The 18,684-nt window shown below is 38.2% G+C and overlaps 2 protein-coding genes across 3 annotated transcripts in view; one reads left to right on the top strand and one right to left on the bottom strand.

Moving 5' to 3' along the window:
- Positions 1-2,326: 2,326 nt before the first annotated feature.
- On the top strand, positions 2,327-12,124 carry LOC136260883 (protein transport protein Sec31A-like). The gene is made up of 23 exons (XM_066054785.1): positions 2,327-2,358; positions 3,045-3,146; positions 3,839-3,925; positions 3,972-4,027; positions 4,115-4,226; positions 5,116-5,271; positions 5,322-5,453; positions 5,507-5,719; positions 6,003-6,077; positions 6,125-6,205; positions 7,010-7,067; positions 7,126-7,194; positions 7,937-7,984; positions 8,032-8,114; positions 8,162-8,257; positions 8,312-8,438; positions 8,485-8,590; positions 8,636-8,852; positions 10,538-10,981; positions 11,033-11,182; positions 11,231-11,338; positions 11,654-11,768; positions 11,828-12,124. Exons 2-23 carry the CDS (start codon positions 3,144-3,146, stop codon positions 11,962-11,964), a joined length of 2,673 nt encoding a protein of 890 aa, XP_065910857.1. The 5' UTR covers positions 2,327-2,358; positions 3,045-3,143; the 3' UTR covers positions 11,965-12,124.
- Positions 12,021-18,684, bottom strand: part of LOC136260880 (uncharacterized) — a 74,811-nt gene continuing 68,147 nt past the window's right edge. For both annotated transcript variants that reach the window (XM_066054780.1, XM_066054781.1), the window contains 5 exons: positions 14,761-16,853; positions 13,381-13,417; positions 13,256-13,327; positions 12,228-12,500; positions 12,021-12,172 (listed from right to left, as the gene is read on the bottom strand). In XM_066054780.1, coding sequence (XP_065910852.1) covers positions 12,126-12,172; positions 12,228-12,500; positions 13,256-13,327; positions 13,381-13,417; positions 14,761-16,853 — 2,522 coding nt within the window. In that variant the 3' untranslated portion in view covers positions 12,021-12,125. The remainder of the gene's footprint in view (positions 12,173-12,227; positions 12,501-13,255; positions 13,328-13,380; positions 13,418-14,760; positions 16,854-18,684) is intronic.

The following is an 18,684-nucleotide window of genomic DNA, read 5'->3' as shown; positions in this document are numbered from 1 at the left end:
TCAGTTTATCAGCACTAAACAGTGATCCCCAAAAAGTTGTAGATCTGGTTGCACAAAAATGATATTGCTGACTTTTATTTTTCTTGGCCTCGTATGTTCGAAATAGTTGTCTGGATATAAGACTAGGTGATGAGATAAATTAATTACATCATGGTCATTATGTCATCTATAGTATTGTATCAATGACTGACCATATGTCACAGTGATACAGTACCAGTGATAACCACTCAGCTATGTTCTGAGACACAACTGTCACCACACCCAACTCTACTTCAACTAAATCTCAAACTATGTACAACTGTTCAGTCTGCTGTGGTGTAGCCTCAACCTGCCACTATGTGATGGGGACACCAGTTATACCTTCTGGATTGTCACTGGTCACCTTTTATGGTCAACAATACTGAATTGGGACATTTTAGAAGGGAAGAACTACCTTGAGAAGTGGAAAGTGGTCAGTCTACTACTTATGGAATGTATAACATTATTTCAATTGACTGGTAAGTGATAATCCATGCAAAACAGCCAAGCTGGATAAAAGGATGCGGCCTTCAAATATATGGGTGAAAAAAGTTGTAAAATTGCTATGAAATGTCTGATGATAACAATGCCATTGTGAAGGCCACACCCTTATATACAGCTTTGCTGTTTTATACACCAAAGCTACCCATAAACTGGCTTTGAGGCTTAATTGTTTACATACAATTATCTTCTTATCTTGACGCATACACACAGCGCATGCTTACTTGCACTGTTGCTGCCGTTAAACAGTTAAGCAAGCCATTAAAATGGCAACTTCTTGTTCTTCATGTATGTACAGCTTTACCCTTGAACCACTTGTACCAAGTTACACATTGTACAGACACTATTTATCAACAAGTGTGAACTCTGAGCCATGATGTGTGTTTATGTCCCAACTGTATTATGGTTTATATTCCTTGTCGTAGGAGAGCGGCATTGAGCAAAAAATGTGTCACTTTTTATGCAATTCTGAAAACTTCCAAATTGCAATCCTTATGACGTTTAATTTATGATATAGTGCCATCACAGATTTGACCTTTGGTGACATTTACAACCACTTTTGCATTAAAAAGTCATCCTTTTTCTCTCTAAGAATTATTTTACATGATTAAAACATAGTGTTTCATCAAAGCAATGGTCTTCAATAGTTCATAATATTACCATAGTGAAGTAGTTGGTACTAATAAGCTTCTCATGATCAATATTGCTTGAAATTAAGTGAATAAGCTTTTTAGCTGTATTAAGGAGATTGCTTTAAAATTTACAGTGCCAGAAACAAATTTAGCATGGCGTTTGCAATGCTGTAACACACCTCCCCACCCATAACATGTTACCATGGTAACCACATATTGGTGTTATCATTTCAGAGTACAATGAAGGTGAAGGAAATGTCCCAAACTGGCAACACTGTATGGAATCCATCCTGCCACTATCCCATCTACCTGGCCACCGGCACTGTTGCCAAGCAACTAGATGCAACATTCAGCACTAGTGCCAAGTTGGATATACTATCTGTAGACTTTAGGGATGAGTATGGAGTGTGTGGGCAGTATTGAATCAGAACATTGGTATGAGTGTAGTGTAGTGAAGCCTTATAATACGGCCACTATTGGGACCAATAATATGGTCTCTATATAGAGGTGGTCTTTTTAATGAAAGTCACTTAGTACATCTTAGCTTACGTAGGTGACTTTATCATGACATAACTAGTGAATACCAGGCTTTACATTTTACATCACAGTCTACTGAAATACTATAATAGTTAGGTGATCGCTAAATGTTCAATGAAGTAGTTACCAACAACTGTCATGTATTACTGTAATTTCTACAATATGACATAACCAACATTTTAAAAGAAATGTTTTTCTTTTTGTTTTCAAACCACTGAATTACATACTTACCAGTAATTCTTGATGGATTAAATTGTAACATTAGTAACTAAAGTTTGTGTTTTCGTCTGTCTGAAGCATAAACCTTTAGTTGTGTGTTTTCTACAAAACAAATGATCTTAAATAGTCAGACGTAGCTGTCAAGAAAGAAAAATTGTGATCGTGTGTGTTGAGAATGAATTAAGTGATCTTGACATTACAAAAGTACCACTGTTACTAACTGAAGTTCCAGCTACATACATGAATCCTATCATCCTGTTACCCCTGTATCATAATTGTTGTTTTGGTTGGCAACAGTTTGTTTCAAGTTTTTGTCACTCTTCAACAGGTTTCACAAGTTGGTGTGGAGTGATTGTGGTATGAAGGGATCAGGTGATGCCCCTAGTGACATGTTGATTGGAGGAGCAGACGATGGTAACATCCTAATGTGGAATGTGAATAAGATTATCAGGTATGCCATTCCTCAACTATATACGATATAAATATTGGGGGGATCATTTAACAGTTACTATCAGGTAGTATTTGACGCGTAAAATATGTAACCATGACTACATGTAGTAGTACTGTGTGATATATAAAGAACCTTGTGTGGGAGGATCAAAGCAAAAAATGGTTCTATAAAAGCCATACCAGGGGCGGGTCCAGGGGGAGGGCTTTGGGGGCTGAAGCCCCCCCCCCCCCTTCATTTTTAGGCTCTGTGACAGTTTTGCTATGGTGACATTAGAGAAAAGAGCGCTCACATGGTTGGCCATAACGATGTACAGTTTTTTCAGCTGGTTTTACAGTAGGTCGCTATGCACCAGAATGATCAGAAACTTATAATTTTATTGTGAACTTGTTTTAGCTCATTATTTTGGCAGTGTGGTCCTGAGCTTGTTAAATTAAAGCATTCTCAGATGTCAGGTGATTGCTCTATTAGAGTATTTGAATTTTTGTTAGAATATGTTTCAGGGTTAGTTCAATTGAATGCTTGTCTGTTAATTTATAAAACACAGTATATCAACATTTCAACTATTGTATGTATCATATTCTCATTGCTATTGTTACAGTGTACATGATTATTGTTACCTAAGTAACTAATAATTGTGTACTATAATAGAATACGCTCAACACATTCAAGGTGTGTTATTGTTTCAGGTTCAACACATTTTAGCCAGCACCTCACCAAGTGGGAGGTCTGTTGTCTGGGACCTGCGGAAGAATGAGCCAATCATAACAGTGTCTGATACCACCTCAATGGTAAAGTGAATGTATTAAATTGGTGCTTACTGTATAATAAGAAAACTTTGGCAGTAAAATAGTTTGGTGAATTTGACGAATAGCATAACAATCGCCAAAGTTTTATCCGCCAATTATTTTTAGCAATTACGTGAGCAGATTGACCATGTTGGGTATTGAAGTATTGAAGTATTGGGACAGGTATCATGTGTATTTCCAAGTGTTCCTCTGTCCCACAAGAGTTCATGAAAATCCAAACATTACTCTCTACATTACTAGAAACAGCAAATGATTCCTACACTTATATGGTAGCTACCACTTGAATGCAACGTTACTACACGCAAGTACAAGCGATTAAGCCAATTAAGGGATGTGGCAGCCATTTTCACCGTGAGTCATCATCCCTCAATGCGAGGGATAAAACTCGTGATTGAAACGGCTGCCACGATGTTGCATTCAAGTGGTACAGTACGTGGTAGCTAAAATTTATTTTTTGGGTGAAGCCCCATTTGCCAAAGTTTTATCATCAATTTTTCAATAGTGGATTTTCGACAAACTTTTTTTCTACCAAAGTTCTTTTACTATATATATGGAATTGTGGATGGTGGCTTATTGTGGGTAGTGGCTTATTGTGGGTAGTGGCTTATTATAAGTAGTAGCGGCTTATTAAAAGTAGTAGGTTATTGATGATACTATTTTATGCTGTTCAACAGTTTCACTGTAAGGCGATAGCATGGCACCCTGATGTTGCCACTCAGATGATAACTGCTTCAGAAGATGATCGATCACCAATTGTACAGGTTAGTAATCGTCTTGTATTGATTAGATGATAGTTGTGATGTTCAGATGTGGGACTTGAGATTTGCTACTTCTCCAGTGAAAGTGTTTGATAAACACAAGAGGTATTTGCTGTCAGTTGTTAAAACAGTTTCAGTAGTTGTATCGTTTATAGATCCCAAGCATGTTAGGTGTTGTTTGTTTTATTTCAGAGGCATCTTATCTGTTGCGTGGTGTCCTCAAGACTCAGATCTCTTACTGACTGCTGCTAAAGACAACCGTGTGCTCTGTTGGAATCCTAACTCAACTGAACCTGGAGGAGAAGTGGGTAGTAAATGTTACACTGTGGTGTCCAGGTGACAATGTGAGAAGAATCCCTCGGAACAGAAATGTTTTTTTGAAAATAACGCCTTCAAGCTGTTGAGTTTTGTTCATTCTCTCTACGTTATGTTCCAGTACATGCACACAAGGGGACATGTTTTGTTTACTGTATTGTATCATATTATGGCCCGGACATATTTATTTCTTTTAAAGCAACTTTTTACCTCGGCCACTAAATGGCTACTATACAGAATTGTGACTAGGATCATTCCAACCAGAATCATGAATTGTGACCAATATATTTTCTGGGTATTCCCATAACTTTTGTATTGTGTCTGGTTGTTAACTGACAATGTCAGGAGTGTGGATAGAGGACTAATGGATTGGTACCAGTTTCTTTTTTACATAAATTCTTTAATTCTCACTTTTACCTTCCTCCCAGCAGTTGATACATATAGTTATTAATAAATTGAGCCATGGAAAATAGAAAGGGTCCTTAGCGTGACTTCCATAAAAATTCCAATTATTCAGTAATTAAACACTATGATGGATGTTCTATTTAACTGTTATAATTTAGATATTTCATGTCATGTGTAAAAGCTATGAACAACACTATTTAAGTTGGAAAATTTAACAGTGTGCATTAATTAGAATGCCACATTATTTAAAATATATAATTATCCATCTCTGTAATTTTTACAGAATACATTGATGTATTAGCAATATACTGAAAAAATTTTCAAATACAATTGATAGAATATGAGTAATGATGTATTTTGTAACAGTGAAAATTTTACACTTGTTCAGATAATTAGGGATATTGTAAATTCCCACTTTTCACCATAAGGTCCCTTTCTATTTTCCATGGCTCAATTATTATATTCACTATTAGATTGTGTATGAACTACCATCAACTGCTCAATGGTGTTTTGATGTCCAGTGGTGTCCTCGTAACCCTGATATGATTTCTGTGGCTTCTTTTGATGGTCACATCTGTGTTTACTCCCTGCTAGGGGGTGGAACCCCAGAGCCACCTAAACAAGCTCAGGTGATAGTGTACACACTTATCAGATGTGTCATCACTGGACTATTGTACAGGTGTCCAGTGAAGTTGATCCTAATGATCCATTCTCAGGAATTAGTTTACAGTCTCCACTGGCTCCATCCAATACTGCTCCACTGAAGGCTCCACCAAAATGGCTGAGGAGACCTTGTGCTGCCAACTTTGCTGTAAGATGTACAGCACTCTGTGGAGGAAGATAAATTTATTGTGTCTTGTTTAGTTTGGAGGAAAGTTGGTCCACTTCACAAACACACGAGGGGCTGCTACGCCAAAGACAGTTACACTCAGTCAGGTGGTGACTGAGCCAAACTTGTTGGAGAGGTCAAGTTTGTTGGAGGGAGCTCTTGCCAAGGAGCAATACATGGAGTTCTGTGAGCACAAAGTACAGTCATCAGAAACTGAAGAAGATAAGAACCTTTGGAGCTTCCTCAAGGTGACTACTATATGTGGTGACAGTACACCTACCTTATTTACATATCATGTGATCCACTGGTATTATTTCCTATCATATCATGTGATCCACTGGTATTATTTCCTATCAATTATTTTGTACCCATTGTGACCCGTGAGTGAAGTAGGAATTAAATGTCCACTAGTAGTAGCTGTAGGTATAGATGGCCTCCCTTATTTCATTGCATTTTAATATTTCTACAAAATTTCTTACACTTGTAAATTGTTGCTAATACTACATGGTACATATTACAATGATGTAACAGGTCACATTTGAAACAGACAGTAGACAACACTATCTGAAGTTGTTAGGTTATGACTCTACTGACCTATCTAAGAAGGTAAGCTAACAATGTAACAATGATGTAATATGTAGTGTGTGTTGTAGTTTGCAGGATTTAGTACTAGCTCAGTGGCTGGTAGTGTGGATGTGTTACAGTTGTCACAGCGTATGGAGCAGCTAGCCTCAGTAAGTAGTTTCTAGCAAGTGGGGTAAGCCTGAGTGATTTAAACATTTTGTAAAACAATTGAGTTCTGAAACTCATAACCATTGTGTGGCAGTATGTAATGGTTTCAAACTGGAATAGATGATGCTCTCAAAACTGGTGCTACCATGTGGGTTATTGGTTGGTCCCTAACAGATATTTCACTACCAACATACTGTGAGCAGTGGCATAGCTACCATTGAGGCAACTGAGGCAATTGTCTCAGTGAAAGTTAGGAAACTATATTAGGAATGATGGAGGTTAACACCTTTTCACAAAATCTTTGACCAGAAATCATCCTCATATTAACTTCATGGCTCAGTATTGGTTTGGTAGAGTCAAGCCCAAAAGTGTCTCCAGAATAGCCAAAAATGTTTCTTTACTAATTGATATTTGCGGCACACGCTCAGATGAAATATTTAGTCTGGTGCTCATGGGTTCACCAGTCATAATCATGTAGTGGCCATGAATGAATTAGGGATTAGTATATCTGCAGGTATAGATGACCTCCCTTATCCTAATAGAACCTAATGTTTTATATCATATTTGAAGAGAAGTACTGTGACGGAAGATTGAGATACTCTAATAGAGCAGTCACCTATATTCAGCTCTAATAGACTAGTTAGGCTGTAAAATATTCTGGCTACACCCTTGGAGATGTCTCTTTGTGGTAAAAAGCACCAAATCAAGTTAATCAACTTATCACGCAAACAGAATTAACATTATACTCTCAGGCTTACCCCATGACGTTGTTAGCACCTGTCTGGTAGTTGTTAGTGTTGTCATAGTCACAGGCTGGTAAAGCTGAAACAGATTCACAAACAGCAGAACTATTTGTTGCTGATGGTATGTCACCAGGGAACATGGTTGACATATTTTACCAAACACTTTCCACCATATATAGATGACAAGGAAGGTAGTGGAGAAGTTAGCGATACTTTTGACCAGTTGACAACTTCACAACAACCATCAGGTATGTTGTGTGAGTCTACCTGTTTGTCTGTCTGTGTGTACATCTAGTGTGTGTGTGTGTGTGTGTGTGTGTGTGCACGTGTGTGTGTGTGTGTGTGTGTGCACGTGTGTGTGTGTGTGTGCACGTGTGTGTGTGTGCACGTGTGTGTGTGTGCACGTGTGTGTGTGTGCACGTGTGTGTGTGTGCACGTGTGTGTGTGTGCACGTGTGTGTGTGTGTGTGTGTGCACGTGTGTGTGTGTGTGTGTGTGCACGTGTGTGTGTGTGCACGTGTGTGTGTGTGTGTGTGTGTGTGTGTGCACGTGTGTGTATGTGCACGTGTGTGTGTGTGCACGTGTGTGCGTGTGCACGTGTGTGTGTGTGTGTGCACGTGTGTGTGTGTGTGCACGTGTGTGTGTGTGTGTGCACGTGTGTGTGCATGTGTGTGTGTGTGTGTGCACGTGTGTGTGTGTGTGTGTGTGTGTGCACGTGTGTGTGTGTGTGTGTGTGTTTGCACGTGTGTGTGTGTTTGCACGTGTGTGTGTGCACGTGTGTGTGTGTGCACGTGTGTGTGTGTGTGCACGTGTGTGTGTGTGTGTGTGCACGTGTGTGTGTGTGTGCACATGTGTGTGTGTGTGCACATGTGTGTGTGTGTGCATGTGTGTGTGTGTGTGTGTGTGTGTGTGTGTGCACGTGTGCATCTGGTATATGTACACACAATAAAGTACATGTGTGGTCTAACTTTCCATATATACGTACAACCAGGTGCCAAGCCTACAACATTACCATCAATGACTATCCATGTTGACAATGGTAAGTATCTATCATGACTCACTGCTTGTCTATGACACTTTACTCAGACATTGATGGTATGATCAGTCAAGCTTTACTGGTTGGTAACTTTGAAGCAGCTGTTGACATCAGTGTAGGAGCTAACAGGATGGTAAGGGAACTATTAACTGTTACAATAACACCATAAAACTGTTGTAGGCTGAAGCTCTAGTGTTAGCAATAGCTGGTGGGAGTGAACTGGTGTCCAAGGTGTTACAAGTCTACTTTGAAAAGGAGACCAGTCCCTCATCTAAGGTAACAGTGCTTTGAAGTGTTTGTGTGTCATGTGACGTCCTGACTTCCCTACAGCTGTTGTCAGCCATCGTGAACCGAACCTGGTCAGATTTGGCTCGTCATGGTAACTTGCAGAATTGGAGGGAAATTTTAGCAGTGCTGGTCACATATGCTGGTCCAGAAGATTTTGCCGCTTTATGTGGTAGAAAAATTGTTGTACTGATTGATCTTATATGGTGAATACGTAGACCAGTTGGGTGAGAGAATGGAGACAGAACTTGGTGGACAGTATCAAGATAGTGCCAGTCTGTGTTATATCTGCTCTGGAAATGTGGAGAAGTTCTTGAATGCATGGTATGTATATCCTGTAGTGTGTGTTTGATAGTTGATATTGTTTAGGGAGAAGAGTGCCCCATCAACCACTCCTCTGGCCCTACAAGATTTAGTGGAGAAGGTGATCTTACTGAAGAAGGCAGTTGAGAAGGAGAGGAAACTCTACTCTTCAGCAGAGAGTGGAAATGTTAGCAAGAAGCTTGGAGAGTACAGCAATCTTTTGGCATCTCAGGGTTGTGTTAACACAGCCTTGTCATATCTTAGACAGGATGCTAATGATCAGGTAATGTAAAGGTTCTATGTGGTAGCTGTTACATGGGCATAAGGGCTTTTCCTGGTATGTATGCCCGACAGCCAAGGGCTGCAGTGCCAAGGGCATACAAATCAGGCCAGATGTCCCATGCTACAGCTAATATGTAACACTTGCAAGGCTAATAGCCTGAAGCACAGGTGATCAATCTCCCAAGCCAATACAAGTACAACCACTGTATGTATTATATAGACATGCCTAACAGATTCAATTATGGCCCGGTCAACATCTGATACGTTCTGGCTACGTTCGGTTATGATGAACAGACAAATCCTAGAGATATCACAGAGAATTTCAGTTACAAGAGTTTAATGTTTTAATCAGTGCTATTGAATCATTTAACAGAGTTTACTAGATGGTGTAGAGTGGTTACTCAGTGTAGAGTGGTAATTCGTATTATCAGTAGTTGAGCTGGAGCGTTTTATTGTGGGTTTTAGTTTACACATTAGGCAAGCCTTAGTGTAGTTGCTAAATTTAGATTATTTGACCGTAACTAAACTATATTCTAAGACGAATGATTTGTAAAACGATCGCTTGGGCATGCATGGATGCACATTTCTACCCACTGCATGAGTGGTATGCTGGCCATTGAGCAGACCACAAAAACCTCGCACAACAAAAGGAATAAATGACAACTAGATAAGTAGATTATAGTCCTAATAATGTATTAACTTACTGTCACGACAGCGAAGGTTTAATGTAATATCAATAAACCATAGATCCTTTGCACCCAAAATCCAATCCCACAATCAAAAGTTGCTGGTGTGTGTTTAAAATCAATGGCGTAGTAACTATTTGCCCACGCTATTGAAACCACAATTGATCATCATGCTAGTGTATAAAACAAATGAGGTCAGTGCTCTGTAATTCTTTCACCTATTAGGTGATTGTGCTCTGAGTGATATACCATGGGATTTTGTTGATATATACACCCTTACCCCTCAGGATTTAGTCTCGTACCCAGACCGCTTTTAACTCCACACAAATACAAAAGGGAAGAAATTTGGGTACGAGACTACTCAAGGTTTGGGTGTATATATCAGTAAAATACCTCGCAGCCATGATAAAACTATTATGTAATTCAGAGCCAAGTCACTATTGCAAATGTAGCCCTGGCAGCTCCTTTGATCTGAGGTGTGAATGTGTTACATATTAGGGCTAAGTAATATTATTGTTTTAACGATATATCGTGATATTTTGAAAGTATTGATATCGTGATATTTTTGTGATTAACTATCGTGATACCACCATGCCTGTACATTATTGTCATTAAAAATCTATTTGATATGCAGTACTTGGCTAAGAATCCTTGTAAGTGATAACCTGGTTACGAGGTGTGAACGCCATAACATAACCTCAAAGCATGTGTTACAATAATTGTTACTGTAAACAAGAGTAGCTAGTTTGATGCTACCTTTAAAGACTTCGTGCAGGAATACTGAGCAATACACTATGTAGCACCAGCTATGATTGACTTATTTGTAAGTATCGTTAACTATTCAGTATCGTGAATAGTGGCTTTAGTATCAATCATGATAGTAAAATGGCAGTATCGTTCAGCCCTATTACATATGCTATGTTGTTGACTACTAGACTATTGTAGACTGACTGTATAACACAGCCTAGTTGTAATGTGTACATATTTTACTGTTTTACAGCAGGAATTGTTGTACCGAGTGCACAATGCTGCAACTACAAAGGATTCTGCAGGAGCTCCACCCACCCCATATGCTGTAGTTGATATTAAAAGTGCACCAGCTCCTCCCACTACTGCTACTACTGTGGTAGCGACAACCACTCAACAACAAACTGCAACATTCAGCTACCCATCAACAAAGCCTGTGTCATCAAACACATTCCAGAACTCCATTACTAGTGTTAGTAATCCATACCCAGTTCCTGCTTCCCAGTCCAGTTCTACTATACAACCTCCTGTCTCAATCTTCCAGCCATCAACAGAACCAATACCACCATTACAACCAGGAAATCTTAGGAGTGATGTTCCTCCACAAGCCATGGTCACTGCCACACGTCCACCCCCAGTACCACCCACTGGGGGGACACAATCAACTTGGAATGATCCACCAGTGGAGACTACAAAGGTATAAATAGAGCTATACTTTACTAGTATCAATGTAAACCTCTATTTATAGAAAACACCTTACTCAGCTCCTCCTCCAATTGCTGCTCCTGTAATGCCAGTTAGGGGTGTGGCTCAGCCCCTCCCTTCAGAACAGACACCCCCAGTAGCTAATGTGGCTCCAGTCAATGTCACTACACCACCAGTAACACAGACACAACAGGTAACACAATATTATGATACACAGTAAAGTATTGACTGTTGTGTGTAGGTTGAAGCTATTCCAGTACAGAAGCCACCAATCCCACAGGAACACATGTGGTTGGTACAGGGATTGGATGGAATGGTTGATCGGTGTAAGACAGCTGCTACCAGTAGTGTAAGTGTTCTGTAGTCATAGAAGATTTCATAGAAGATTTGTGATCTGGTGGTTGTGTTGTTATTTGCATGTGAAATTACGTATAGGATACTGTATAATGATGCTTTTTCAAGGGAGGAAATTTTTCATAAGTTTTGTGGATTGGTGGCCGTAGCTGTCCACAAAAATATTCCCTCAAAATTTGCAGATCAAAGTAGCATTGTTTGAGTATTATAAGCACCCTGAAAATGTTACCTTTTCACTACTCCAGCCATTATAGTGTTGTGTATGTGTACATGTCATGATATAGTGTATAGTGTCTTCACATTATAACAGGCTATGAGAAGGAAGTTGGATGATTGTTCAAAGAAGTTCTCTATCTTGTATGACCTTCTGAGGGAGGACAAGTTATCTCCACAAGTCCTACAAGGATTATATCAGATTGGTCAAGGTGTGTAGTGTTCACCTAGTGACATTTGTACTGATAATTCCTATACCTCACCACTACAGATATTCAAGTACTAAATTATTATGGAGCTCTGGAGAAGTATAATGTGATCGTATCAAGTAGTAATTTTTCTGAAGTCAGCTCCTTCCTTCCTGGAGTGAAGTCACTACTTCAACTGGGGATGCAGCTACGAGTTTAACAGTACAAAATGATTCCAACTAGGAACTGATTAGGAGAATTATTTTCTAGTTATTGTAAATTGCCATAATATTATTTATTGTATTCAAAAATGAATTATACACTACAACAACATGTTGTATGGGATAAAATATACACTGTTGAAGAAACAAGTAAACAAACTTAAGAGGTTTCTGGTTTTCTCCTATCACTGACTGGTACTTTAATTTCTGAAGCAATAACAATGTCATGTGAACATCATTACAAATTAAATTTATTCATTACCTTTGACCAGTTCTGCTTTAATCTCCACTGCAGCTGTAAGCTCCTCCACATCTTCAATACACTCCAGTAGTGTTTTCCATGTCTTTGGGCTAGGACCATTACTAGTGGTAAGCCAGTTAGTGAACAGCTTCTGACAACAATCCTGGAGATTGCGTGACTCTTTCTCTATGGCACTAACAGTGTACGGATCATAGTCCATGGAGTAAGCAACACTTTCCCATTCTGCTCTTATCTTAGGGATAACTATTCTATTCAAGATTTTCATCTTTGGTTCTGAAAAGTTATCATAAACATGAGTTTCTAATGAACATTGTCACTATAGTACATTTTAACCTACGCAATTACAGTAGTATATAAATGCAGTACTGTATAGCAGGTTTTTACCACGAAGACTTTATTTTTGCAAACAGTGGCTAACAGCAGTAATTAAATTTGTGCTTATTTATTTTGTGTGTTTTCAACTTTTCGTGTCTTCTTGCCCTGTAACTAGCGTACTGCACGTCCTCTAAAGGATATGCAGTTTGTTTTCGTTTCATGGTGGCACAACAATACGGTATGTATCAATCAATACGTATTGTTGTGCCACCATGAAACGAAAACTAACTGCATATCCTTTAGAGGGAGCGCAGTAAGTGTTGGGTCGTCACGTAGCAGCACACATCCCCACAAGTAAGTTCCTCACCAATGATAGGAGTCCAAAATATCTTTATAAAATAAACATGATAGCCATGTATATAACTGCTTAACAACGCTTCCATCTCTTTCACTGCATTTCTAGTAATTGAAATAATAAAATCAGCAGATTTTATTTTCGCAGATAGCTGCATTTGCGGAAATTTGTGTCACGCTTTTAAGATTTGTGATAAATTATAGGTGCAGTAAAAACCTACTATACAGTAATCCTTTTCTCTTTGGCACTGATGGTATACAGATTTATGGAGTAACCAACTCTGGTTCTATCATGGGGATAACTCGTGTGTTCAAGTTGGTATAGTGGGCTCTGGTGTACAAGTATAAACAACACATACCTTGTGCTAATATTGTACTATCAATTGATACAGGTTGTTCATGTGGTGATGTAGATGATTGACTGGTTTGTTCTGAAATTAATAAAACATGTGACCAGCCATGTGTACAGTTTAGATTAATTTACCTTCAGACAAACTTGTACTGCTACAAGTAGGGATTCTCTACAGAAAACCATGAATACAAACATGTGGTATAAACACTTTGGTATGGAAATACTCTTGACTGATACTACTAGCTGGTGTTGTGTGTAAATTTTATTTTCAAAAACACTTCACTGTATACCAGCACACTACGTTAACTGGTTAGCAGTGCTAGCATTGTACAATTCATGTAGCAACATACAGTACAGTAGAACTGTATGTTAGTATCTCAATTATATTAATAGCTGGTTTCTGGAAACCAACACTTGTGTATACATGACAAACTATACCAGTACTGACATTACTGTACAACTAACTACTGTATGATGGGTTACTATTGGTTACTATTGGTTACTATTGGTAAAGGAAATTATCAAAGAGCAGCTGGTAAAACTAATTTCATAGGCTTAATGCTCAAACGTCATGTATAATGCCAAAAAACGAATTTTGGCCGTTGTTGTTTAACCAAGCGGGTTGTTATTGAATGGCAACCATGTGCTCACATGATAAAGGGATATCACGTCTACAATGAAACATGGACCACTACACTAGGGGAAGTTTTGTTTTGCAGACAAGTAGAGTGAAATGACAAGAGTATGAATTACTGCACATGTCCACTAGTGGAGGGAAATTTTGATTACCTTGCTGACTAGTAATTAACAATGTAAAGCCATGATATGCTACAGGGGAGTATAGTTCAACAATTACACACTTCTTAGGAGTATATAATAGAAACCAAGAGTGTCGAATGGTGTAATAGCCCGTGATTAATGATTGTATAAAGTAACATGGATATTTCAGTAATTGCTCATTTACGTGAAATAGTAATTTGAAATGTGTATGTGGCAACGGGTCTTTGTTTGCCAGTTTTCCGCGTTATTCAACCAAATATTCAACAGTTATTGTACAAGGAAAGTGTAGTAAGGACCCAAGATAACTCCAGCTTGCTAAAACAACGGTTGCACATTGCCACACCTTCAGGGATCTGCTTGGCAGTGCCAGAACTTTAACATTAGCCATTTTTCTTTAATGCTATCATGTTTTCACTTGGTTTAGTGCCCGAATTGGGCTAAATACAGCAATCCTTAATGACAATATAAACGAACAATTACTGAAATATCTGTGCTACTTCACGCAATCATTAATTACAGGGTAATACACCCGTTCGATACTCTTGGTTTCTATTATACTATACTCTTGGTAGTAGCAAGATCAAAGCTTAGCTACATAATTAATTGTGTAATTAGTAGAGTTAAAAATTTCATACAACCACTGCTCTTCGAATTGAACTCCTTCAAAAATAACCCATTGAAAGTAGGCTAATACTAGCACTAGACAATATTAATGTGAGAGTACCAACACACCTTAAACCAAACTCGGTGTGAATCTCCTAATTTAGTTGATTGTTGGTGATCACATATGGCACGTTTATCAGGCTTGGTTTTGGATGGGAACATCAAATGTTTGTGGCTGTGTGAATGACAACAGTTACAGAGGAATCCATACTTAAAGTCATCATGCTGCCAACCAAATTGTTCACAGACATCTTTCAAAGCATCAGTTATAGCAACTTGAGTGTCATAATAAACTGTGGACAGTTCATTATCAACATTTATTTCTAAATAAGAGTTTCTATCAACAAGTGATAAATACTGAGTCATATCATCATTGATAACAAATGACATGAGATTAGAATAACGACGATACTCATGGCCCTTGTTCATACCATACAGTTGAATACTGCGCTGGTTGTTTTGGAGTAACTGAATTACAAGAAAACTAAATAGACCTCTTGGAATTGTATTACCAGTGAATTTTATTAGTAGGGGAGTCACTGTAAAGTAATTGTTGTCATCAACATAAAATACTGGTTTACCATATTCACTCTCTTTAAAAACTTCATCAACATCTTCTACATCACATGTAGGGAGGATGCTCGGCATGAAAAATGATTCATCATCAAAAGGTACAATCAACTTCAAGTGTTTGAGAAGATTTAAAAATGATCCTAACTGGATATCCTGCACATCCAAGTTGAGATCATCAAGTAATTTTCTACACATAATTCCTTTGTTAACTAGTTGATCAAGCAAATTTTTATCCAGACATTTACCAGTATCAAACTTGCATGTTACAATTGCAGTGAGGTTACGAAACAGCCACTGAGAATCAGTTACAACAAAGTTGTTCATACCATCCACCTCACTGAAGTATAACAACATGCCAAGTGAATGATAAAAGCTTAAAATTTCTTTGATCTCTTTGATCTCCAGGTTTTGACCTTCAGGAAGAATTTGATCACAAGTTTTCTTGACATCATCTAATGGTATACAAACTCTACCTTCCTCTTCATGGAGGGTACGTAATTGTAATTCTAATATAAACCATGTAATTGGTATTTCAAACTGAGCCTTCTTGGATAGTATCTTTTTAATAAATTCTTGACGAATTATATTTGGAACAGAATCTTTACTCTGGTAAGTTCCAGCAGTAGTGTTATCAACTGGGAATAACATCTTTCCATTACTATCAGTCCAAACTTTAAAAGATTTATTAGATTCTACATCAACGTCACATACCAATTCATTAATCCTTTGGTCAATTGTTTCTACTACATTTTCAATTTCATCTTTGATCTTATCACAACATGTACCAATAAAGCACACTGCAGGGTCTATATGTTGGTCTTCTTGTACCATCAAGTGGTGAGGATAGTATGATTTTCTACTGGCTGAATCCTTTACTGAGGACAATAAACATTTCAGCAAATGGCAATTGGTATAATTTAACTGATGTTTGGTATAACTTTTGTCACTGTGTTCAGCTACCACCTTCTGGTCAAGACAATCAATTCCACTGGACAGGTTGAGGACAATGAAGGTGAAAGCTGCAGAAGCATTTATAGCAGGTAACATGTTAATGAACTCAGGCTGACCACCTGTGTCAAGCAGTGTGAGGATGTCCCATATTTCTGGCATCATTTGAGAACTAGAAGGTTTAATAGACACAGCTGCAGTATTAGTTGTCATAGTTCGTTCTACTGTAACCAACGGCTTATCCATTGTGACAAATTCGGCAGAACTCAAATCAGTGCTAGAACCATCATTATCACTTAATGGTCTAGTAATGGACTTTGTCAGTTTTGAAGTTCTGTTTGACTTCTTTTTCACTCTGGATAACAAATGTTGTGTTAGTTGCTTTACTTCTGATTCCATGTCAAGGTGCACCCAGTTTGTTCCTTTAACATTCACCTTGCCTGATATTAACACTTGTTCAGTGTGACCAACTCCTGTACTGGTGTAGTTCTTCTTATATGGTAGGTTTCGAAGGAGCCTTGAAAAGCTGGTTTTACCTGCTCGAGCAGCTCCACAGAAAATGACCTTAGCAGGTCTTATTACAATTGTAAGCTCATCTTTCTTAGCTTGACGTATCAGTTCTTCCACATAATCTTGTCTTTCTGTGCAGACAAATGTTCACACTGTATAATAATCAGTCACATGCACACACCACAAATTTATTGTTATGTGAGACCCACTGAGCAAAAGCCCAACTTGTTTACATTTTCCTTAAACTTTATTTTACAATTTTTTGTTGTCTATAGGAAACAAAGAATGGGCTGTTAAAATTTTGGTCTTATCTGGTGAGCACTTTTGGGGTAATAGTGATAGACAGCAAGAAGAGTGAAACAATTGATTTGTACATTGCCAAAACAGCAAGCAATTACAGGTGCTCATTAATCGATCATAAATCACGAGTACAAAATGCTACAGAGTTGATACTTGTGTCATTATGATCATCAACTGGTGCATTCATTAGGTACAGATTTTGACCTATGTCATTAAGCAAGAATACTGTTCAAGCTTAGAAATGATGACAATAAACTTATTTTTTATCACAATGTAAACAAATACATGTTACCCATTGTTGTACACAAATGAATCAAGGATACTCTTACTCTCCATGAAAAGACGAATTTGGTGAGATAATTCCATTCGTGTCTTTTTTTTAGAAGTTGTAAAATTATACATAAATTATTTTTGTAAAATGCTCAATGTATTTCAGTGGTATTTATTTCAAAAACAGAATTACACAAACAAGTCCAGTTTTTGTTCAGCAAGTCATGTAATACACAATTACTACAATTACCAATTGATACACAGTGGCGGATCCAGGATGGGGCATTTGGGGCAAATGCCCCCCCCCCCCCCCCTCTTCAAGAAATTGCATACAAGATCGAGATACTCTAATAGAGCAGTCAATTACTCTAATAAAGCAGTCACAATGTTCATGAAGCAGTGTAGCTTACCTATGAAGCTACAAATAGGATTTTATTTTGCATAACAGACGTGATATAGTTGGTAAGGATAACTATAGCTATTATTGCTGTGACCTTTTTTTTTTTTTTTTTGGTCTTCAACTGGTTTTCAGCAAGTTTTATTGGTCTTCAACTGTTTTTCAGAAAGGTGCCCCCCCTCTTTCGAAACTCTGGATCCGCCCCTGATACATACATTACTTTTATCATAAACACTGTATAGTAGGAACCATATGCCCAAATGTGCCTTCAGTGGAACCCAAAATTCTGTTAGATGATTATTCAACCAGAATACCATTAGGTGTACCATAGTATGTATAACACACTCATCATTGTGCCCCTTCACCTTCTGTTAGTAAACTAAAAGTATCAGCAGATTAATGGCTCTTAATTACATTGCCTATCAGGTAATGAAAATTGTCCATAATGCTCACATCACATATATGCAACAGTTGGACTAAGAGATTCTAGGCTAGCTCGACATATTATTCTCCAGGTGTAGGCTGTGATGTGCAGAACCAAAACATGCAAAATTTGTTTTGTTTATTAAAAGTAATTACTAAAGGGACACCTCACTTGTGTAAATTAAGCCATTCTTTCCTCTGACACATGTACACAGTGTTATATAAGTTCACTAACCTCCATGTAAAAAAATAAGTTAACATATTTACAAGCTAGTAGAAATCATTACAGTGGAAATTGTTTAAGGGAGATCGTCTCCTACATGAAGTATAATATTACAACCAGCATTGGGGACAGTAATGGATCAGCGTTGAAACCGGGTCGGGTCATCCGGGTCAACCGGATCACATTTTCTCCGGGTCATCCGGGTCTGACCTAGTCTCGCGTGGCCAGACCGCTTTTTCTCAGCACGGCGCTTATCGATTAAAATTATAAGCGCCTGTTCGAAAGCAGGCGCTTATAATTTTAATCGATAAGCGCCTTGCTGAGAAAAAGCGGTCTGGCCACGCGAGAC

The sequence above is a fragment of the Dysidea avara genome, chromosome 7 (assembly GCF_963678975.1).
Source record: "Dysidea avara chromosome 7, odDysAvar1.4, whole genome shotgun sequence".
NCBI classification, from domain to species: Eukaryota; Metazoa; Porifera; class Demospongiae; order Dictyoceratida; family Dysideidae; genus Dysidea; species Dysidea avara.
The sequence above is the reverse complement of the archived record's forward strand: the minus strand, read 5'-3'. Positions and strand labels throughout refer to the sequence as shown.